Source organism: Ovis aries, chromosome 24 (genome assembly GCF_016772045.2).
Source record: "Ovis aries strain OAR_USU_Benz2616 breed Rambouillet chromosome 24, ARS-UI_Ramb_v3.0, whole genome shotgun sequence".
In the NCBI taxonomy this organism is placed as follows: Eukaryota; Metazoa; Chordata; class Mammalia; order Artiodactyla; family Bovidae; genus Ovis; species Ovis aries.
Window position 1 is genome coordinate 19417816 of NC_056077.1, and position 24307 is coordinate 19442122.

The following is a 24307-nucleotide window of genomic DNA, read 5'->3' on the forward strand; positions in this document are numbered from 1 at the left end:
CTGTGAAGAAGGCTGAGCATCGAAGAATTGATACTTTTGAACTGTGTTGCTGGAGAAGACTCTTGAGAGTCCCTTAGACTGCAAGGAGATCCAACCAGTCCATTCTGAAGGAGATCAGCCCTGGGATTTTTTTGGAAGGAGTGATGCTAAAGCTGAAGCTCCAGTACTTTGGACACCTCATGCGAAGAGTTGACTCATTGGAAAAGACTCTCATGCTGGGATGGATAGGGGGCAGGCGGAGAAGGGGACGACCCAGGATGAGATGGCTGGATGGCATCACTGATTCGATGGACGTGAGTCTGAGTGAACTCTGGGAGTTGGTAATGGACAGGGAGGCCTGGCGTGCTGCAGTTCATGGGGTCGCAAAGAGTCAGACACGACTGAGCGACTGAACTGAACTGAATTGAACAGAATCCCCACATCCAGACAGTAGAAATCTGCATAGAAGAGATTCTAAGGGCTGACTGTAAGCACCCCGTGTCTTTGAGTGTGACAGGTAGCCAATGAGAGGGCCTGTGAGCTCAGATTGCCAGGTAATATCTCTCTGAAGTTGTCTGCAAGAAAGCAAAGGCTGAAGCATCAGAGATTAACTGCCTCAGGATTCTTTCCATCTTCATACTCTAAGTCCCTGGCACGTGGCAATCCATGGGATCACAAAGAGCCAGACACGACTGAGCGACTGAACAACTGAACAACAACGACTCTAAGTCCCAGATAGTTTTCTCCTTATTGTTTATCATCTTGTCTGAACCTAGAGTCTCTGAAACCCTCACTTTGGGGGCAGAAACAAGTTGAATTGGAAGTTACAAGTTCGATCCACTTTTTCATTCTCCCGTTGTGCCTATTATCATTGCTATTTCCCTGCATGCAACAATAATACCTGGTATTGGTGTCCCGGTTTACATCCACTTGGAATTGAATCAGACGGTCTTTAAGATTTTGGGCTCGCTCACAGAGATCATAATTTAGGGTCATGGTGTCTAGGCAGAACATGGCCAAGGGCACAGTTATGTGCATGGATGCAATTTCATTTCTCCGCTTTTTAATGCTATTGATCCTCTGTAGAAAAGAGTAGATTCAGTAGTTTAATTTGTCTTTAGCCTCTATGCATTTGCCCCTAGCCTCATCCCCAGCCAATACAGTGTTTTTGGACTGTACCACATGTAACCAAGATACAAAAAAAAAAAAAAAAAAAAAAAAGTCAAGTGGCATCTCCTACCGTTACAAAATCCTCAATTTCATGATTTTCTTTCAGGAATGCAGTGATGTTTTGTTCTGCTGTGTTATCCAATAAGTCATCATACTTTTTGTATACATTTAAGTATCTTCCATATTGAAGAGCAGAAAATCAAACATACAAATACAGGTCACCAAATCAGATTAGTCAGAGTGGCAAACAAAGAGATAATATAAAAACTAGGTCAAACTATGAAAGAAACACATGGCAAAAGGTACAGTGAACTGGGAATCCAGAACTTTACCTTCAAATTCCAATTTTGCCACTTCTGAGCTACATGAACTTAGACAAAATATTTCTAGTTTTCAAAGGTCGGTGTCCTTAATTTTTAGTGGAAACAACACTTCATTGGATTGTTGTAAAGCTATAATATAAAGTAATTAATACTATGCCTAACATACAGTAAATGTGCAATAAACAATACTTCCTATTCCTCCTTCTAGTTCTAAAATTCTATGTCTAAATTTTAAGACAAATATTCAGGAACTAATGAACCTAAAGTCTACTGAACAGAATTCAGTTTCTCTCTGTCTGTTGTCAGATGATGTAAAAATGGCTAGACAGATTTTCTCAAAATTGGAGGACGTTTTGGGATGCTCTGACTTAAAATATGTTTGAAATAAAATAAAGATGACACAGAGTAGGCAGAATTAACTTTGCAGAGCCCAGCGGTATACTTCCAAGAGTTGGTCAACACTTCAGAGACTGAAACTAAGATACTGAGAAGCTTCTGGAACTGTCAGTCCAGAAAAACAAACTATATGTATAAGAATAAACAGGGAAAACAGAGGTTTCTAACAGAAGACCCTAGGTTGAATTCATGAGGGCAGAGCTTCCAAATCTGAGGCCATGATTTTCAGAATAGACAAAGCAGCTGTTCTCAACTGGAGGTGACTTTGTCCCCAGGGGACATTTGGCCATGTCTGAATACATTTTTGGTTGTCAAAAGTAGGGAGGGTCTTACTAACAGGAAGAAGCCAGGGATGTTGCTAAACACCCTATCATATAAAGGACAGCCTCTCATAATACAGAATTTTTTGGTCTAGTCTTTTTTGCTTCCCTTCCTTTCGTTCTCTTCTCTTGTGATTTGATGACTATCTTTAGGGTTGTGTTTGGATTGCATTTTCTTTTCTGTGTGCCTATCTATTGTAGATTTTTGATTTACAGTTTCCATGAGGTTTTGACATAGCAGCCTACACATATACACACACACACACACAAACTCACACAAGCCTGTTTTAAGTTGCTGGTATCTTAATTTCAAATGCATTTCCAATATCTTGCAGTTGAACTCTCTTCCTTTCATGATTGCTGATTTTGATATATTTGTCTGTGGATGATTTTCTTTCTTTACTGTATGTTTGCCTTTACTGGTGAGATTTCTCTTTCATAATTTTCTTTTTTCTATTTGTGGGCTTTTTATTTTTGCCTAGAGAAGTTCCTTTACTATTTGTTGTAAAGCTGATTTGATGGTGCTGAATTCTCTTAGCTTTTAATTGTCTATAAAGCTTTTGAGAGATTGGGGGCAGGAGGAGAAGGGGACGACAGAGGATGAGATGGCTGGATAGCATCACCGACTCAATGGACATGAGTTTGAGTAAACTCCTGGGGTTGGTGATGGACAGGGAGGCCTGGCATGCTGTCATTCATGGGGTTGCAAAGAGTCGGACACGACTGAGCGACTGAACTGAACTGAAAGCTTTTGATTTCTCTGTCAAGTCTGAATGAGAGCCTTGCTGCATAGAGTATTCTTGGTTGTAGGTTTTTCCTTTTTATCACTTAAATATACTGTGTCACTCCTTTCTGGTCTGCAGAGTTTCTGCTGAAAAATCAGCTGATAACCATATGGGGTTCCCTTGTATATTATTTGTTGCTTTTCCCTTGCTGCTTTTAATATGTTCTATGTCCTTAATTTTTGTCAGTTTGATTAATATGTGTCTCAGCATGTTCCTTCTCGGGTTTATCCTGTATGGGACTCTCTGCACTTCCTGGACTTGAGTGTTTGCTTTTCATGTTAGGGAAGTGACTGGCTATTATCTCTTCAAATATCTTCCCATGTCCATTTTTCTCTCTCTTCTCCTTCCTGGACCACTATAATGTGAATGCTGGTGTGTTTAATGTTATGCCAGAAGTCTTTGAGGCAGTCCTTACTTCTTTTCATTCTTTTTCCTTTATTCTGTTCTGTGGCAGTGATTTCTACCAATCAATCTGTTTTCCAGCTCACTTACTCATTCTTCTGCCTCATTTACTCTGCTATTGATTCCTTCTAGGGATTTTTCATTTAAGTTACTATATTTTTGATCTCTGTTTACTTGTTCTTTAAATCTTCTAGCTCTTTGCTAAACATTTCTCTTATCTTAGTCTGTATATCCATTCTGTTTCTGAGATCTTGGATCATCTTCACTATCATTATTCTGAATTCTTTTTCTGGAAGATTGTCTATCTCTACTTCACTGAGTTATTCTTCTGGGGTTTTACCTTCTTTCTTTGTCTAGAACATATGCCATCTCATTTTGTCAGACTTTCTGTGTTTGTGGTCTCTGTTCTGTAGGCTGCAGGACTATAGTTCTTCTTACTTCTGGTGTCTGTCACCTGGTGAGTGAGGTTGGTCCAGGGGTTTTTCAAGGCTTCCTGGTAGTACTGGTGACCACTGGTTAAAATTCAGGAATTTCTAAATTCCAGAATCTATCTGGTGCCAAGGCTTTCAGATAATAGGGGTAAACCTCTAATTTGAATTCTGGCTCTCCTATCTATTTGCTGTATAACATTGGGAAAGTTATGGTTTCTTCATCTGCAAATGGGGATAAATAATAATCCCTATGTAAGTAAGTACTGGCTACTTATTACGTATTATTTCAGTTCTGTGGGAATAGGGATTATTTATTTGATGATAGGTAGGAACTCTATCTAAATCAATGCCAAAATGGCTAAGTTACAACTAAACCAACTTACTTGCAGGGACCAACTTGATTTTTCTGAAATACCTCGAAAGTTTGATCCACAAAGTCAGAAACCAGTTTTTCATCAGCATTAACAGTTCCAAGTATCAGATTATATCCTTTCAACTCTGGGAACAGGATAGATTCCACCTAAAGAGTAGAAACCACTTTTAAACGTCATAAGACATCCACAAGACACAAGGAGGAAGATGGCATCAAACTAAAATCTCTAGCAATGTACTCATTTCCAGGGACATCAGCTGCATTTCAACTCCATTTTCCCTTAGATGGTGCCGGAATCACTCCACTATTCCCTTTAATTTTATTCTCCCTCTTCTTCCTCTTACTGGATTACTCGTTTCAAATCCCTACTTTTTAAACTTTCATTTCCTTAAAGTGTCCCCCTGGGCCCCCAGTGGATGTTAGGTTTCCCTGCTAAAGCTCACACTCTAAATTTATCCCTCTTGACACTCATCATAACTGTAATTGCATGAATGTGTAATGAGCTGTTCTAGATTTGTTCTGGGATATCAATGCCATAAAGGCCTGGATCGTATCTGACTTCTTCACTATGGTGAGAGGCCTAATGAGTGTGGCACATAGTAAGTGCTCAATAATCATTGTGTGACTGAATAAATATTACAGTGGTACTCCTTCCCCCTACCAAATACTTTTCCTCTCTAATGATAAGCTACTAGAAGCATCCTTTCCAATTCAAACTCTTCCACTACCTGACTATGTGACCTTAGGTAAGCTACTTTCTCTGGACTTTCATTTTCTCACCTGAAGAAAGGGAGAGAGATACTAGAGTCTTCTCTCAGTTCAGGGGAAAAAGCTATGTCTCTGTGATCTGAGGCACAAAATAAATTTTTCCTGAGAATTCAACTTTCTAACTTCTTAATGGCACATGTGTACTTCTAAGAATGTTCTCAGTTGCATGGCTCATGCAGACTGCAAGTCCTTGTTGGGGGTCCATTGCTTTCCACTGCCCTCTCTGCTAAGAAGGCTTTTAGTGATCTGTCTCAGAAAAGATTCTTCTGAATGCTTTACTGAGTTATATGGGTTATGTGCAGTTGTTGAGAATGCATCAATTTAGAAAGTGGCAAAAGCAAGTGCAACTGAACTTTCTCTCCCTCTTTGGACAACCCAAAGGTTTTAAAACCAGTGAAGGAGCAACTTCTTTGCTGTAGCCATACTATAGACAGTGTTTGAAAGCAAGGATATGAATGAAATGGTTTAGGGCAGCATGACTGGAGTATTCAGGTAACGCAATAGATCACAGGTGAGCAGGATAAAAAGACTGCCTCTTGGGGGAAGTCTTCAATTGAAAAATGACTTTAAATGTGGCTGATTTTCACTAGGGAGAACAATATGGAGGTTCCTTAAACACTAAAAATTGAGTTACCTTATGATCTAGAAATCTCACTCATAAGAGATATAGCCAGGGAAAAGTCTAATTCGAAAGGATCCATGCGCTGTGATGACCACAGCAACACTACTTATAATAGCCAAGACATGGGAGCAACCTAAATGTCCACTGACAGAAGAAGGGCTAAAGAAAATGTGGCATATATATATATATATATACACACACACACACACGGCATATACACATATATGGCATACATACATATATATACACACACAGTGGACTATTACTCAGTCACAGTAAAGAATGAAATAATGCCATTTGCAGCAACATGGATGGATCTAGACATTATCACACTAAGTAAAGTATTAATAAGTCAGAAGAGACAGACAAATGCCATATGATATCACTTTTATGTAGAATCTAAAATATGACATAAATGAACTTATTTACAAAACAGAGACAGACTCACAGACATAGAAAACAAACCTATGGTTACCAAAGGGGAAAGGAGATGGAGGGATGAATTTGAAATTTGGGATTAACAGATATACACTCAGTTCAGTTCAGTCGCTCAGTCGTGTCCAACTCTTTGTGACCCCATGAATCGCAGCATGCCAGGCCTCCCTGTCCATCACCAACTCCTGGAGTTCACCCAAACCCATGTGCATCAAGTTGGTGATGGCATCCAGCCATCTCATCCTCTGTCGTTCCCTTCTCCTCCTGCCCCCAATCCCTCTCAGCATCAGGGTCTTTCCCAGTGATATACACTACTGTATATAAAATAGATAAACAACAAAGAGCCACAGTTTAGCACAGGAAACTATATTCAGTATCTTGTAATATCCTATAATAAAAAAGAATCTGAAAAAGCATATGTATATAAGTTGGACACAACTTAGCAACTGAACAACAATAATATATATACATGTATATGTATGCTGCTGCTGCTGCTAAGTCACTTCAGTTGTGTCCGACTGTGCGACCCCATAGACGGCAGCCCAACAGGCTCCCTGGTCCCTGGGATTCTCCAGGCAAGAACACTGGAGTGGGCTGCCATTTCCTTCTCCAATGCATGAAAGTGAAAAGTGAAAGTGAAGTCGCTCAGTCGTGTCCAACTCTCAGCGATCCCATGGACTGTAGCCTACCAGGCTCCTCCGTCCATGGGATTTTCCAGGCAAGAGTACTTGAGTGGGGTGCCATTATATGTATAACTGAATCATTTTACTGTAAATGCGAAACATTGTAAATCAACTATACTTTGATTAAAAAAACACACCTTTAAAACAGTGGCTGGCTCTCTTATACCCTGCAGAGCTGTCTGTAAAACTGAGCCAAGAACAACAGTGCTCTTTCCAGGTAATCATTGTTCAGTTCAGTTCAGTCGCTCAGTCGTGTCCGACTCTTTGCGACCCCATGAATAGCAGCATGCCAGGCCTCCCTGTCCATCACCAACTCCTGGAGTTCACTCAGACTCACGTCCATCGAGTCCGTGATGCCATCCAGCCATCTCATCCTCGGTCGTCCCCTTCTCCTACCCCCAATCCCTCCCAGCATCAGAGTCTTTTCCAATGAGTCAACTCTTCGCATGAGGTGGCCAAAGTACTGGAGCTTCAGCTTTAGCATCATTCCTTCCAAAGAAATCCCAGGGTTGATCTCCTTCAGAATGGACTGGTTGGATCTCCTTGCAGTCCAAGGGACTCTCAAGAGTCTTCTCCAACACCACAGTTCAAAAGCATCAATTCTTTGGCGCTCAGCCTTTTCACAGTCCAACTCTCACATCCATACATGACCACTGGAAAAACCATAGCCTTGACTAGACGGACCTTAGTTGGCAAACTAATGTCTCTAGTTTTGAATATACTATCTAGGTTGGTCATAACTTTTCTTCCAAGGAGTAAGCGTCTTTTAATTTCATGGCTGCAGTCACCATCTGCAGGGATTTTGGAGCCCCAAAATAAAGTCTGATACTATTTCTACTGTTTCCCCATCTATTTCCCATGAAGTGATGGGACCAGATGCCATGTTCTTCGTTTTCTGAAAGTTCAGCTTTAAGCCAACTTTTTCGCTCTCCTCTTTCACTTTCATCAAGAGGCTTTTTAGCTCCTCTTCACTTTCTGCCATAAGGTAATCATTGTTACTATCTGCTTATCTCCCTGGCTCTCTGCTCCCAGACTTCTCCATTTTGTCATCACCTTCAGTATTTTCTCTTGTATACTTCTCCAACTTTGGCATTTCTCTGGCACTTTGAGTTAGAAAATTCTTCCATAAGGAGAGACTGACCCAAGCAATCTTATTTCACAATTGTGAAAGTAATGCATCAACTGCTAGTGCTGTTTTAAATTCTAATTATTGCAATTTTATAAAATCCTTCCCTTAGCTCATCCAGCTTCCTTTTATTTATGCCTCTTTTCATTTCAATCAGTATTACAGATTCATATTTTTCTCAACTTTTGGCTACAACAAATATTTTCTAATATTTACTGCTGTTTCTTTAGTAACTTTCTCACAAATACACTTTTCTTTTGCACCTTGAGTACAGTTTTCAAACATCTCATGCTGATATTTTTTCTAACTTTTAAAATTCATGTTTATATATAAGGCAGGACTGAGAGGAGATAGGGTACTGTCCACTTGTTGCTGCTCTCAGGTATTCTTCTTAGATATTCAATCTGAAGGGTTATTCTTTTAAAATGTCACTAGCCAGATCACAGACAATACAGTATGAGGGGTTCAGGGAGGGAGACTGCCCTGGGCATCTTTAGACGGAGAACTCAGATCCTGGCCTGCTTTTTCTTAGTCTAGAAGAGTCATCAGCATTTACTTGGGTCTGGCTTTCAAACCTGGTACAAACTGTGACTTATGACTGTGTCTTCTTGGCATTACAATTCACTAAATCTACTACCAGCCACATAAGCCCTGGGCTCTCCCAACCCAGCTGCTTGTAAACATTGCTGATCAACAGCAGTGAAGGGGACCTTGAGTGGTGTATACTTTATCTGTCTCCAAGCCCCACACTTATCCTTCCAAATTACAGGGTCTTCTCTTTCATTTCCTTCCTAGGGATATAGATTGTAGGAGAGCTGCCCACACTTCTTCCCTCTCTGCACATCCAGTTTTCCTGTTACTCTGACTCAGCTGGGTTAAAACCCTCAATTTAGAGTTCTCTGGTGAAATCAGCTGGAACATGCAGCTTCACATGCTTTCTTAAAAACTCCAACTCTAATCATGAGATCTTAGAACCCTCTAAGTACAGGACTGCAAAGAGAAGCATGCTTAAGGGTACCTGAGCATCATACATGGGGAGGGAGGGAAAATGGGAGGCAGAGATGAGCTGGGTAGAAACATCTCACAAGTCCCTTCCCTATGTGGGGCTGCACATCTCGCCACATCAACCATCCAGAAGGAGACAGAAGATGGAATGCAAAAGAGTCCCACTCACGTGGGTGATCCTGCCCAGTTCTAAAAGTCTGCTAATAACTGAAATCTGATTAGTAAAGTCACCCTGGAAAGGAAACTTGGAAAAAGTTTTCCTTTTCTAAGTTCCCTAGGCCAGGAAGGGAAGGTTTAATCTCTCCCTGAGACAAACTAATAAACAAACATATGGAGCTTCAAGAACTAAATGAGATACAGTCTTATGATAATTCTTGGCAAAGTGCATAGCAACTGATTCATCATGAATTATTAATCCAAGATGGATATGGCTTGGGACACATCTGCCCTTTTGACGTTGGCATCATGCAGGTAACTCTGCTTGCTCACAAAGTAGATCTCAGTGTCTTTGTTAATGGGATGCATGGAAATTTCTTTAAGGCCCAAATTCTCTTTCGGGGTGACAACAGGGTGTACTCAGGCTATATCTCCCATAGTAAAACCCTACTTTGCACAAGCAGCCATTTAAACATGTTTTATTCAATATGTGAATACAAATACAAACAAATAATTGAGTACTATACCTTGGGAATCCCTTTAGAGTTCTTAATAATTTCCAAGAAAGAGTTATGTATTAATTCCCAGCAGTCATCAAAAGATGGATTAAAGACAATAATTGGCTCATTGACTTCAAGCTTGATCATAATCAGCTGAGGTATAAAGAACTCCATTTCTTGGTACGGCTCCTCAAAATAATTTCCATCCTTCAGGAGACATAAGATATGGTGATTATTACAATATGGAACCTTTTAGAATCAAAGGAGTGACTTTTACCTGTTCATAGCACTACATGAGTACCAGAAAAGGAAATGAAAGGTACCATGCCCTGTTCATATTTAAAATAAGGGCTAAGTATGGCTTAGCCCACTTGAGTTCACCCTCTCCCTCTTCTTCAAAGTATGTTTACATTGCTTGATTTTATCAGTATTTCCAAATCCTCCCCATCTGTTAAAATTCTGACAAAAATCTCCTCCTTTGGGAAGCCTCCGTGTTCCCCACCAAGAAATAATCTTCTACCTCTGACATTCCTTATTTCCACTTCCGTGTGGTATTTTATCTTTCTCTCGTGAGATTTACATGAACAGGATCTGTGTGTGAACCATCTATGTACTCCAAAATATCCAAGATAGCATATAATACATCATAAGAGCAGGTGGCACAAGGGGTAAAGAACCTGCCTATCAATGCAGGAGACATAACAGACACAGGTTTGATCCCTAGGTTGGGAAGATCCCCTGGAGGAGGAAATGGCAACTGACTCCAGTATTCTTGCCTAGAGAATCCCATGGATAGAGGAACCTGGCAGGCTACAGTCCGCAGGGTCACAAAGAGTCAAACACAACTGAAGTGACTTAGCACACATGCACAAGGGCTCAATAGAAATTTGTTGACTGAATCCAAAAGTATAAGAGTTTATCTGTACATCCCACATGGAGTTGCTAATTAGCATATATTTTAGACACTCAAAATGTCAACCTTTCTGCAGTAAAAATACTGATATGGAAGTTGAGTGAAGTGCAAGTCTCTCAGCAATGTGACACCATGGACTATACAGTTCATGGAATTCTCCAGGCCAGAATACTGGAGTGGGTAGCCTATTCTTTCTTCAGGGGAGCTTCCTGACCTAGGAGTCGAACTGGGGTCTCCTGCATTGGAGGCAGATTCTTTACCAGCTGAGCTACCAGGGAAGCTGCAGCTCAGCTGCTAAAGAACTGATGTGGAGACATTTCTAATTCCTAACACAGGTTAGTAACACAAGATACCTTTCATAAAAGGCATAGTACCTAATAAAATTGGCATGAGGCAGTTATAAAGTATTTGCTCAAATAATTGATTCTAAAGATTCAATTTAGAATCTAGAAATTCTAGATCTGTCTAAGGATTATTGACAAGTATTAGGTGAATGTCTACTATGTATCAAATACCCATACATTTCTTTCTTTAAGATATATGCAAATTTTAGTTTTCCCTTTGTTTGGAATTTTAGAATGAAACTTGGTTGAGTTTGAGTCTCTTCTTCTGCTTAGCCAAAAAGATGATTGCAATGATATGTATAGATTAGTTCACTGTAGAATGCTAACAGTGCAGTCTAAATTTGACAGCATTGGTTTATACTTTTTGAATAAAAGGTCAACTGTTCATTTTTACTTTATTTGGCAAAATGCTTAGAACTTAACCTTTCTAACCAGGCAATTTTAAATTTTATCACTCTTTTTAAATTAAAATGGCACATCATATAAAGTACAAAAAAATCTTCCTTGATTTCCCACGTTATCTAAATTTAAGGGAGTCTATGATGCTTTGAAAACTATCACAGTGTTTTAATTTTTATCTTAGTGCTTTAGTTTTTATCTAGACTTCACTTAAGTAGTGTCATGAAAGAAGTTATTAATTAGGTCAATGAAGTCTTTTGTTTTTAGAGGTATCCATTCCAAAACCAAAGAATAAAAGCCAGTATCTGCAGTGAACATGCACAACACTTCCTAGATAGCAAGCCAAAAGATTGATAACAAACCCTTTTCAATTCCTTTTTTTTCAAACAGAGAGGATGAAAAAGTGACCACTCCTCTACAGTAGGAGGTAAACATTCCATTTTATTCACTCTTTCTTTAAATTAATTTCTCTAGTTCTATAGATTTTTACTATATAGAAGTAGGTAATTATCTTGGGAAAACTTGCCATGTACTTGAATAAATCATTTTTATAAACCAATAATCACCACATATGTGTTCAAGTCAAGAATTTTACTTTTTGGCCTAGCTTACAGCTGAGGACCTTACAAGATTAAATACTGAGTCTTGATTCCACTCCAAAGAGTCTACTGCTGATCCCCTACATACCTTGTGTATCATGAAGAAGGAAACGAGGTCCTTAAGAGAGTTAATGACCAACTCCCTGAGCTGGAGGGACATGAAAGATGCAACGGAAGCAAAATATTCTTCAATGTTACGAGAGGAGTCATAGTCACTCTTGGGAGCAAAATGGATCCACTGATCCTTCCGGGAGACAAATAGCTGGGCACAGGTGGGGATCCATCTGTAAAGAAAGCAGGGCATCTGACTGAGAATCCCTTCCAAGTTCCAAGATGTCCTCTCAGCCACTCCCAATTCTCCACCACAAGGCAGATTGCTCCTTTCCCACTAAGCAGCTCCGCAAGTTGGTACTCTCATATCCCTGGCCACTTCACCTGCCATCGCCCCTTTCTGGGGAAATAAGGAATAAGATTTGGATTGAGAGACTGTTTTCCCATTTAGCAAGACCCAGTGGACAGTCCTGCTGAAAGATGAAGGTGTCTATAGATTATTATATTCAGAGATTCGGGTATAAGGGCATAAGGAACTGAAATGTTCTATCCAATTTCTCTCCCTGGCAGATGTCTGTTTTCTGACTGAAACTTTACAGGGGAAAAGAAAAAGGAGAAAAGGAAGAAAACTTGGGAGGAGAAACTCCAGTGTGGTGTTGGCTACTCAGAAGTGGAGAGCAGAAATTAGAAAACCAAAAGAAGAAATGGATGCTTCATTTTCCCTTTCGTCCTATTCCCCCAATTTCTAATTCCCAACAGGAACTACTGGCATTTGCATCTTATCAAGTCTTTTTTCTGACTGCTAGAAAAGTATTACTCTAACAATCAGGGAAGTACTGGTAATAGTCATAGTTGTAGAGGTAATAATTACATTTAAGAGCTACTATATGCCAGCTATTGCATAAATATTTTCTCTGATAATAAAAATCGCTTAGTAGATATTATCACCATCATTTCACATAAGGGAATTTCTCTGGCTCTGGACACAGTCCTGTACGCATTTGCAAAGGAAAAAACAATTAAGTGACTGAAAACTCCCATCCCTGGAAATTTACAGGTGTCTATCTGGGCCGCCTGAATACAAGTCATTCAAATGCATTATCCTTCCCTGATGGCTCAGATGGTAATGCAGGAGACCCAGGTTCAATCCCTGGGTTGGGAAGATCTCCTGGAGGAGGAAATGGCAACCCACTCCAGTATTCTTGCCTGGAAAATCACATGGACAGAGAAGCCTGGCGGGCAACCGTACATAGGGTAGCAAAAAGTTGGACACAACTGAGCAACTACCACTGTGTGTGTAACCCAGCAAGGCCTAAAGGATTTCAGAGGGAGAGAATGGAAGTGCTCAACAAGCAACGGTAATGAGGAAGCTTCAAAAGGGCAAAGGAAGACTAGGAGTGAGGGTCAAAGAGCAGTGTATGTGAGGAGGCACAGAGGCTCTCAGGGATGGAAACGTGGAGGGGAGGTGTTAGAGAGAAGTCAGCAAAATCTGTGTACCACCCCAGGCTGGAGACCAGCTTTCACTTCAGAGAACTTTTGATTTTTATGACACTGTGACCCAGAGCCATTCTGAGGCCAGATACTGACTTGTTGAGAAGGATTTGGCGTGCTTCCATGCAGTGTTTCTGAATGACCTCCTGATATTCATGAGGCTGCAGAGGTAATTTTCCCGCCAGTAATTCTGCTGTTCGAACAAACCTGAGGTCTCTAAATCTGCGAAAAGAGAGGGCAAAACATCCTAAGCCAAGAAGATGCTTAATAAAAAACTTAGTATGACAGATTCAGAGGAAATATATTTTCATTTTCCAGTGAGAGGAGATTTAAACAGATTAAAACTAATTATATATGCAAAATCTGACAGTCAGAGGAGGGAGTGGATAGTCCACAAGAACTCTTGCAAGGAGTAGAGAAACTCAGGAGCTGTTACTGAGCCTTCCTATGTGTCCTTCTCTGGGTAGTGGGATTTTGACACTGACTTGGCATTTGGCTGATTGGAAACTAGGATATGACAAGTCAAAGCTCTTTCTAATACAGGATAAGACAGGTGAAGACACAAGAGGACAAGGCAAGCAAAGCATCACCTTCATGATCAAGTGGGTTGTATGCAGTCCTCAGTGTGGCCCCTTGGTGAGCTATGCAAGACAGATTGGAGGACCACTTTCTTCTGGACCCAAAAACCCTATAGACTTGCCTCTGACAGCTGGCAGACTCACCAAGACACCCACAACATTCCTGGGACATTGCCTTACACAGTGCAGGAACTCAGTAAATATTTGTTAAATGAACACTTGGATCTCTTCCTGCCCTCTCTGATGATCTTTTTTTCTCCTATTTCTTTCAGGTTAATGGAGGTGCTGCCCTTTACCACACTCCCCAAGGCCTTTTTTTTTTTTTTTTTTTTTTTAAGCTCACAGGGCCAGCATTTCTCTGCCTGACACCTATTCATTTGTTTATTAATCACTCTTTGAAACCATCAGAGCCCACAACTTCCCCAACCAGATCTCTGCTCACTTTCTTAGCTTGCCCCAGTTCTCACTTCTCATTTTCAACATCCACTGTAATGACCCACTAGACACTTTCCTGCATACTCCTAACATCCTACAGCCTACATTTCTATTCTTTTTTGATGGAGATGATGAACTTAGTCTTCATCTTGTCTGACCAGTCACAAAGCACTGCTGGGGAGGACAGAACTCAAGGACCTCACTCTCCATATATGTTTGATATCCCCTGGTCATCATCTGATAATTATGTCACTCATCTTTAGTTCAACCATAATAAACTTCCCACACTGGCCAGAAAAAACTATTCTTTGTTCAGACCATGACCCTCATTCTGGCCCTTAAATGCTTCCCTTCATTGATCATTAGGTGACCTCTTAACATGTTTAAACCTAAACATTACAGGTCACATAAGAACATTTCTCTATAGCATTTCCTTAACAAATCTTTCTCATTGCTAATTTTTTGGTTCAGCTGACAAAAACCTAAATGATTTTGGTTTATATTGCACAGTCAATTTATACAGCCAATATGGAAGACAGTGTGGAGATTCCTTAAAAAACAAGGAATAAAACCACTCTACAACCCAGAAATACCACTTCTAGGTAAATACCCTGAAGAAAGCAAAACTGAAAAAGACACATGTATTTCAAGAGGATGTAGACATGAATTTAATTTGCTCATATCAAGAAAATTACAAGTTATTAAATGTATAGCTTTTACTATAAAAACGATTATCACTTGCCTTTTTTCTAATCTATTCCTTCTTCTTTATATTTATTTATTTTTCATTGATTGCTTTACAATATTGGTTTGATTTCTGCCATACATCAACATGAATTAACCATAGGTGTACATATGTCCCCTCCCTCTTGAATCTCCCTCCCACCTCCTGCACCTTCTTACCCCTCTGGGTTATTACAGAGCCCACTGTAAGGTATATTCACTGCAGCTTTATTTACAATAGCTAGGACATGGAGGCAACCTAGATGTCCATTGACAGATGAATGGATAAAGAAGCTGTGGTACATACATACAATGGAATACTACTCAGCCATAAAAGGAACACATTTGAGTCAGTTCTAATGAGGTGGATGAACCTAGAGCCTATTATACAGAGTGAAGAAAGTCAGGAAAAAAAACAAATATTGTCTATTAACATATATATATGGAATCTAGAGAGATGGTGCTGATGAACCTATTTGCAGAACAGAAAAAGAGTTGGACACGACTGAGTGACTGAACTGAACTGAACTGAATGGAGGTGCAGATATGGAGAACAGACTTATGGACAGGGTGGGGAAGAGGAAGGAGAGGGTGAGATGAATGGAGAGAGTAGCATGGAAGCATATACCCTGCTGCTGTTGCTATGGAGTCCCTTCAGTTGTGTGTGACTCCGTGTGACCCTATGGACTGCAGCCTGCCAGGTTCCTCTGTCCATCCATGGGGATTTTCCAGGCAGTTGTACTGGAGTAGGTTGCCATGCCCTCCTCCAGGGGATCTTCCAGACCCAAGGATTGAATCCAGGTCTCCTGCACTGCAGGTAGATTCTTTACTGTCTGAGTCACCAGAAAAGCCCGAACATATACTCTAATATATGTAAGTAGACAGCCAATGGAAATTTGCTGTATAACTCAGGGAACTCAAACTGGGGTTCTGTAATAACCTAGAGGGGTGGAAAATGGAAAGAGGTAGAAGAGAGATTGAAGAGGGAGGGGACATATGTACACCTATGGTTAATTCATGTTGACATATGACAGAAATCAAACCAATATTGTAAAGCAATCAATTAAAAATAAATAAATATAAAGAAGAAGGAATAGATTAGGAAAAGAGCAAGTGATAAGAATTCTTCTTATAGTAAAAGCTAATAATAATTTGTCATTTTCTTTATGTGATCAAATTAAATTCATGTGTACATTCTCTTGGCACTGAACTTCTGGCAATTTTATCAGCCTTGTGGCTAACTTTCTTGTTAATTTCTATGTTAATTTATTTTTTGAGGCCATAAACATGCTTCTACTTAAAGCAGAACTTATTGAACAACTACTGTATGTCAGGCACTATTCTAAGCACTTCACCCAACAATCCCATTTTGCATATAAAGAAATAGGGGTCCAGAGAGATTAACTTGCCCAAATCACACAGTTCATCAGGGACAGAGCAAGAATGAGAACCTAGGCTGGTTAGTTTCAGAGCCTACTCTACCTATACAATTTCTATAAATTATTATTACATACTTCTGCCTCATTGGAAAACTACTTTTTTCTCATGTCTGGACTAGCACCTCTAATGCCTTAGAAAACTGAATTCAAAGAAAGGAATGTGCTTATTTCTTATGATTGATGGTCTCTATCCAAGGTTGACTCTACCTACAATTACTTTTTAAAATACAGATAAAACTAAGAATGTGAAAAACAAGTAAGTTACCCAAGTAATAAGGTTCCCCAAAGATGAAACACATACAAAGCTATAGATCCTCCTCAAACCAAATATTTGAGCTACTGATTAAGTTTAACCAATCACAATCACACACATATCTGCCTCCAATTTTTCTAATAAAAAACCCACATGGTAATAGCACATCATTTCATTAACCTGACCTTTTGGTGAACTCTGGTGGCCTCATTCTCCCACCAGGATTCACATTCATTCTTGAGGGGCTCATAAAAAAAAAATATCAGTCTTTATTATTCCCAGTGCAATTGATTAATGGATTAAAAAAATGTGTATAACAATAAAATGGAATATTATTCAGCCATAAAAAGAAATGAAGTATTGATAATGCTTCAATATGGATGAATCTTGAAAACAAGAATCTTGCTAACTTAATGTAGCCAGACATGAAAGGCCACATATTGTATGATTCCATTTATGTAAAATATTGAGAATAGGTAAATCCACGGAGACAGGAAGCAGATTAATGTTCTTCCAGGGGCTGAGTGGAAGGGAGAAGTGGGGTAACTACAAATGACTACAGAGTTTCTTTAGGGGATAATGAAAACATTCCCAATATTTTCAGGAAAGTTGTACAAATGTGTGAGTATACTCAAAATTACTGTATTGCACACTTCAAGAGGGTGGATTTTAAAGTATGTGAATAACATCTTAATTTAGAAAAATGGGAGAGAAAAAGTGACTTCTGCCTCCTCTGAACTTCTACAATATCTGTGGTCAATTTAGTGACCTATAAATATAAGTGAGACTATTGTATGCCAACTCTGCACTGGCCCTGAGTTACATGAAAGAATTAGCTTAAAAAACTAAAAATACATTGTTATATGATCCAGCAATCCCACTCCTGGGCATATATTCACACAAAAACTTTAATTTGAAAAGATATATGTACCAGGACTTCCCTAGTGGCTCAAATAGTAAAGAATCTGCCTGCAGTGTGGAAGACCTAGGTTAGATTCCTGGGTCTGGAAGATCCCCTGGAGAAGGGCATGGCAGTCCACCCCAGTATTCTTGCCTGGAGAATCCCCACGGACAGAGGAATCTAGTGGGCTATAATCCATGGGGTCACACAGAGTCGGACACGACTGAAGGACTAAGCAGCAGCAACAAGAGCCCCTTTGTTCATAGCAGCATTTATTTACAACCTCTGAGACATGGAGATAACCTAAATGCCCACTGAGAGATGAATGGTGAAGAAGACGTGGTGCATATACACAATGAAATACGACTCAGCCAGAAAAAAGAATGAAATAATGCCTTAACAACATGGATGGACCTAGAGATTATCATACTAAATGATGTAAGTCAGAAAGAGAAAGACAAATACCATCTAATACCACTTGTATGTGGATTCTAAAATATCACACAAGGAACTTATCTATAAAACAGCAACAGACTCACAGACCTAGACAATAGACTTGTGATTGCCAAGGGGGAGGGAGCATAGGAAAGGAACAGAATGGGAGTTTGAGTTAGTGGAAACTAACTAGTATATACAGAATAGTATATCTACAGTAGAGAAACAACAAACTAGTATGTATAGAATAGATAAACAACAAGGTCCTCCTATATAGCCCAGGGAACTATATTCAATATCCTGTAATAAACCGTAATGGAAAAGAACATGAAAAAGAATGTATGTATACAATCACTTTGCTGTGTAGCAAAAATTAACATAATATAACATATTGTAAATTAACTATACTTCAACTAAACTATACTTCAATTATGCTTTTTTTAAATTAAAAAAAAAAGAGAATTGGGAAAAGAAAAGAAATAAGAAGACTCAAGCCCCCATCCCATACATTTCATAGGCTAGAGAGAGTCAAACTAGTAAAGGTACAATTATAATTCAGTGTTATAGACCTCATAATGGAGGTCTAATTAACACCTACTGGATACTTGTATCAGGCATTGTTCTAAGTACTCTAAATTATTTATCCCTCCTACCAGCGCTATGAAGTAGGAAGTCTTATCCCAAATTTAGAGGTAAGGATGTTACTTATGAAGCAGCAGTTAGAGGTGGACTGGAGCAAGCTGGCCCCATGTGAGTGCTCTTAACCAGTATATTCCAGGGCCTATACATAGGCACCGGGTGCTGTGGAGGCGCAAAGGAGGGCCACCTAGCTCTGCACAGAGAGTTATCCCTTACCATATGCAACTTGGGTCTAGGATTTCCGTCATTTTACTTCAAGGGCAAGGCTACTCCCACATAAGATGATCTCTTACATGTGGAAGCAATAAGGAGAGGGAAAAAAGGGACAGGAGGCACGTCTTACTCCGAAAACCACAGCTGCTTCAGGCTGAGCATCATGGGGTTCACTGTGTGCAGGTGCTCTTCGTTCCATTTCTTGGCATTCCTGTAGACACTGTGCCAGGGCACAGGGGCCCGGATCACCCTTTGAGGAAATGCCCGGGGGATGCTCTGAATAAAGAGTCTTTTCCTCTCCATGGGGTCCATGAGGATGTAATCAACTATAACCAAGAGGGCAAACACTTGTTATTAATCAGAGGCTTTGAGCACTTTGTGCTCTCAGTTTCAACACTTAGAAGGTAAACAAGCTTCTGTCCATTTACACCTGGAAATGTTCCCTCATTTACAAGGAGTCGGACACGACTGAGAGACTTTCACTTTCACTTTTCACATTACTCACCATCATCAAACATTTCCCAATGACCTACTGTGTGCACATGACATGCAGCTAAACATGAAAGGGAGTGAGGACTGATGATACATCAGTAAATGTCTAATAAGGGAGCTGAGACCCATGAGAAAGACAAGGCCAGTGTTAAAGGCCATAGAGAAACAATGGCACAGGAGAAGTTCCAAAATGGTATGAGTTGAAAGTAGAAGCGAGAAGTGCTATGAACGCAGAAGACGGAGTGATCACTGAGGGTTGCAGAGATCAAAATACTTGAGGGAAGAGGTCTTGAGCTACATTTTAAATGTCTATGGGCCCCTGCTACTTATGCTGTGCCCAGGGTGAGTAGCACCTGCATCACCTGGGAGTTAGTTGGAGGTGAAGAATCGTGGGGCCCTCCCAAACTCTACTGAATCAGAATCTGCTCTTTAATAAGATCCTTAGGTTGCACAGATGCACACTGAAGTGTGATAAGTACTGGTATGGACGTGAGTGATGGTGGTAGTGTGGGGGAGCAACTGAATGGAAAGTTACACAATGTTTTTGGCATTTTTCTGAGAAAACAGAGGGAAGATCTGACAGAGAAAGGAAAGAAGGTGCCCTCCACATAGGAACCCTGCCCCATTTAAGCACAGCCTTACCAATGCTTTTCATGAGGCTGCTGTAATAGTCATTTTCCTTCTCCTCCACAAGGGCAGCCATCAGGGGTTCCAGGAAGGGACTTGTCAGCAGCGTGTTTGAAATCAGCTTTGAAATCCGAACCATCACTTTGTCCTCCTCAGGGGCAATCATGTCTTTCCGGATTCCACTGGTCAAATAGTAGTAGTATCTCTTCCATAAACAAACCAACCAGCAACAAAATGATCATAATCAGTTGGCTACCTGTGCCCACTTGCCCACACCCATCAGCTGCCAAAGTACCCTGTTCATACAGCACTGATCCATCCTTCACTCACTTCTTGGTCCATGACATCACGCTCGCTGTAACAAATTGTTGGTGAGTATTCCCCATGGCTCTGGAGGAGTCAACCAAAGCCAGAGAGATCTCAGGGCTGTATAAGGAAGCATTTGTCAAACATCATGCAAACAGGAGCAGTGGAAACCGGACTAAGCCCAGGGCATGGAGATAACATATCTGGCGAGCTTTAAGAGGAATCACAAGCTCCTCAAATGGAGTCAATTCACCCTCCTTCATAACAACGACCCTATAGGAAGAAAGTACTTGATCCTATGGCTTACGGAAAAACCCCCAAGTCTGAGTGAGACTTATGATAATTATTCTAATTCAACCATGGGACTTTTGAGTTTAGAAAAGCAACACAAACACATGAACTGAACAAACAGGCCCAGTGTGACCTGGTGACATTAGGAAGTTTGGTTTATTTAGGGCTTGCCTCTAAGCTGCTAGATGGCTGAATGGCTCTAGAAATGAATAATTTCAGATAAGAGAGGCACAAAGTATAGGAAAGGGTTTGAAATCGGCTTTGACCTTCTGTGCCAATTATCTGTGGTCAGAAAAGGCTGAACTTGCATCTCTCCAACCTTAATAAAGGACAAACTTTCAAAGTTCTCTCATTATAAGAATTGCTTGGGGTCAAGAGAGAGGCTCCTCTTAAAATGCAGATCCACAGGCCCCTTCCTCCTAGGGCATTTAGAATATGTTAACAAGAACCCCAGGCAATTTCTTATTTTCAGGCAAATTTGAGAAATGTTGCTGTTGTTCTGTGCTCTTAAGAGCACAGAATGTTAGGATCAGCCAGACTGGTCTAAATTCTAGTTTTGCCTCTTACTGACTGTATAACTTGGAGCAAGTTGATTAAACAGTCCCTACCCCAATTTCCACAACTGGACAACAGGAATAATCACAGTCCCTAGGTTGTGAATGGGTCAAGCATCTAGAAAGTTTAGTATGGAATTTTGCTAATAGCACATTCTCAGTCACTATTAGTTTTTATTGTTAATCATTTTACTATACACTATAAATTCAAAAGCTCTTTGCTCTAAAGCTTTGCAGTTCTTTCAAGTTAGGGGTTAGAGGCTCAAAAGTCTATCTGGGACCAAGCTGGTAATGTTAATAACTGAATGTTGGCTGGACATAATAAAATAATGAGGAATTGTGGAGACTGACAAACCAGAGAATGTATTTCTCATCCAGAGGAGGTAGCTATTGTTCAGTCTCAAATATATTAATTTTTTCAAGAGAGGTTAGAAATCTAAGCTTATGTGAGATTTTTTTCACTTCCCAAACACATCTGTAGGCCATATTTAACTTATGGTCAGGGTGCTGGATAAAATACAAGATGCACTGGAATATACTAAAAAATATTCATTGTTTATCTGAAATTCAAACTGGGGCCATGTTTTTTGTTTTGTTTTTCAAAATCTGGCAACCCCAGCCTATGTTCTATGCAGCCATTTTGCAATCTATGTTCTAAGAGGACCTGAAGGCACAGGTTTCTAAGACTTACTAAAGCAGAAGAGTCGCGCATGCACACCTTCATTCAGTAGTCTGCATGGGGTCTGGACTTCAGTATCTTTATTTATTTTAAAAAATAATTCATTTAATTGGAGGCTAATTACTTTACAATATTGTGGCGGTTTTTGCCATCATTGACATGAATCAGCCACAGGTGTACCTGTGACCCCCTATCCTGAAACCCACCCCCAAGCCCTTCTCACCCCATCCCTCTGGGTTGTCCCAGAGCTTCATGAGTGCCCTGCTTCATGCATTGAGCTAGCACTGGTCATCTGTTTTACATATGGTAATATACATGCTTCAGTGCTATTCTCTCATATCATCCCACCTTTGCCTTCTCCCACATAGTCCAAAAGTCTGTTCTATACATCTGTGTCTTTTTTGCTGTTTTTGCCTATAGGGTCATCATTGTCATCTATCTAAATTCCATACATATGTGTTAATATACTGTATTGGTGTTTCTCTTTCTAACTTACTTCACCTTGAATAGCCATAGCAATGTTGAGAAAGAAGAAGGGAAATCAACCTGCCTATCTTTGGACTTAAGTATTTTTAAAACATTCCTCAGGTGACTACTGCTTTTCTCCAGTTTAGAATCACTGAGATGTCAAGAGTAATACCTAGCAAATTGAGAGAAAGGAGGCACTAAGAATGTACCTCCAAGTCTGATTCAGATGGTTTGGTTTCTTTACTTTCTATTTCCATCTCCTGCTGTAACATCACATCAATCTGTTCTTCTGGACTCATTGGTCTGCTTTCTGGGAAAGTCAAAGATGTCACAACCTCCTTCTTCATAGGTAAGGAAGTTGAGGCTGACTTCATCCTGAAAAGTAGACACAGCTTAGTGCCTGGTTCCATGAACACTTCATACTTCATAAGTTTGTAAGCACTGGTTTTGCTTAGTTAGCTAATTTATTTTTATTTAGAGCCTTAATAAATTGGATTCAGAGTATTAGTGGGAAAAAACATAAGTAACTAGGTATCCAGGAATGCTTTAAAGTCAAGAAGCAGAGTGTGGCTTTCATGAGACTATAACCTTCAGTTCATTCTCTTCCTCCTCCTAAGTTGCTTCAGTTGTGTCCAGCTCTGTGCGATCCCATAGACGGCAGCCCACCAGGCTCCACCGTCCCTGTGATTCTCCAGGCAGGAACACTGGAGTAGGTTGCCATTTCCTTCTCCAATGCATGAAAGTGAAAAGTGAAAGTGAAGTCGCTCAGTCGTGTCTAGCTTTAAGCGACCCCATGGACTGTAGCCCACCAGGCTCCTCCATCCATGGGATTTTCCAGGCAAGAGTACTGGAGTGGGGTGCCATTGCCTTCTCTGTCAGTTCATTCTAGTGTCCTGTGCCCATAGAAACACCTTACCCAGTGAGATCCTCTTTGTCTTTTGGGGAGAACTTCATTTTCTTCTTGTTAGGCTCTGATGAGCTTTTATTTGCTAGAACAGTGGAGAAGAAAGATATCAGTGATGGGCAGTGACCTTGGGCCATCTTCTGCCCACAGGGATGCAAGTCTTAGGGCAGTCCAGGAGAACACTAAGAGGGGTGGACTTGGTGTGTTGGGATGAAGCAGGTGATGCAGAGCCTGGTCCCACCTGTACCGCTAACTACCTGTGCGACCCTGAAGAAGTGACCATCACTCCAAGCCTCAGCTTTCTCAACTGTGAAATGGGCATGAGCATACCTTCTGTTCTCTCATACACTGGACAAATATTAATATATCCTCAATTTACCCCCCAATCCTATGTGCTCTATTTTCTAAACATTACGTGTATTATTGCTAAATATTTTTCTTTAAATCGAGTCAGACTTTTAAACTTAAGCTATTTACTTTAAAGGAAATATTATGAGTATCACAAATAGAAAAACCAGTATCATTTTCAATAAATATAATTATTGCAAATAGAAAAAATGATATAATTTGCAACAAATAGAAGGTAATGCAATAAATACCATTTGTGATAAATAAATTTAATAAATACAATATAAAACTATATTACCAGGACCTCCCTGGTGGCCTAGTGGTTGAGAATCCAACTTCCAATGTAAGGAATTTGGGTTCAATCCTTGCTGGGGGAACTAAGATCCCACATGTTGTGGGGCAACTAAGCCCATGTGCTGTAACTACTGATCCTGCACACTCTAGGGCCTACATGACACAACTAGAAAGAAGCCCACACCCAGCAACAAAGAGCCTGCACACAACAACAAAAGATCCCTGATGCCACAACTAAGACCTGACACAGCCAAAAATAAATAAATATTTAAAAAATAAAATAAAATGTATAGAGATACAAAATGTATATATATATATAAAGTATACATATATATATATATATATATATATATATATATATATATATAACTCTACTATTAAACCTTAACTGGATACTTGCTTAAGAGTCTAGTCTAAGAAATTAACATGTCATTTTAGACATGTTGAATACATACTA

The 24307-nt window shown here is 40.0% G+C and overlaps 1 protein-coding gene across 3 annotated transcripts in view; it reads right to left on the reverse strand.

Annotated features, from left to right (window-relative positions):
• The window catches only part of DNAH3 (dynein axonemal heavy chain 3), a 232424-nt gene that overhangs the window by 198153 nt on the left and 9964 nt on the right, over positions 1 to 24307 (reverse strand). For all 3 annotated transcript variants that reach the window (XM_042240494.2, XM_015104112.4, XM_060405791.1), the window contains 10 exons: positions 23221 to 23293; positions 22514 to 22679; positions 20022 to 20211; positions 19018 to 19213; positions 13368 to 13493; positions 11818 to 12013; positions 9502 to 9681; positions 4190 to 4326; positions 1220 to 1325; positions 881 to 1059 (listed from right to left, as the gene is read on the reverse strand). In XM_042240494.2, coding sequence (XP_042096428.1) covers positions 881 to 1059; positions 1220 to 1325; positions 4190 to 4326; positions 9502 to 9681; positions 11818 to 12013; positions 13368 to 13493; positions 19018 to 19213; positions 20022 to 20211; positions 22514 to 22679; positions 23221 to 23293 — 1549 coding nt within the window. The remainder of the gene's footprint in view (positions 1 to 880; positions 1060 to 1219; positions 1326 to 4189; positions 4327 to 9501; positions 9682 to 11817; positions 12014 to 13367; positions 13494 to 19017; positions 19214 to 20021; positions 20212 to 22513; positions 22680 to 23220; positions 23294 to 24307) is intronic.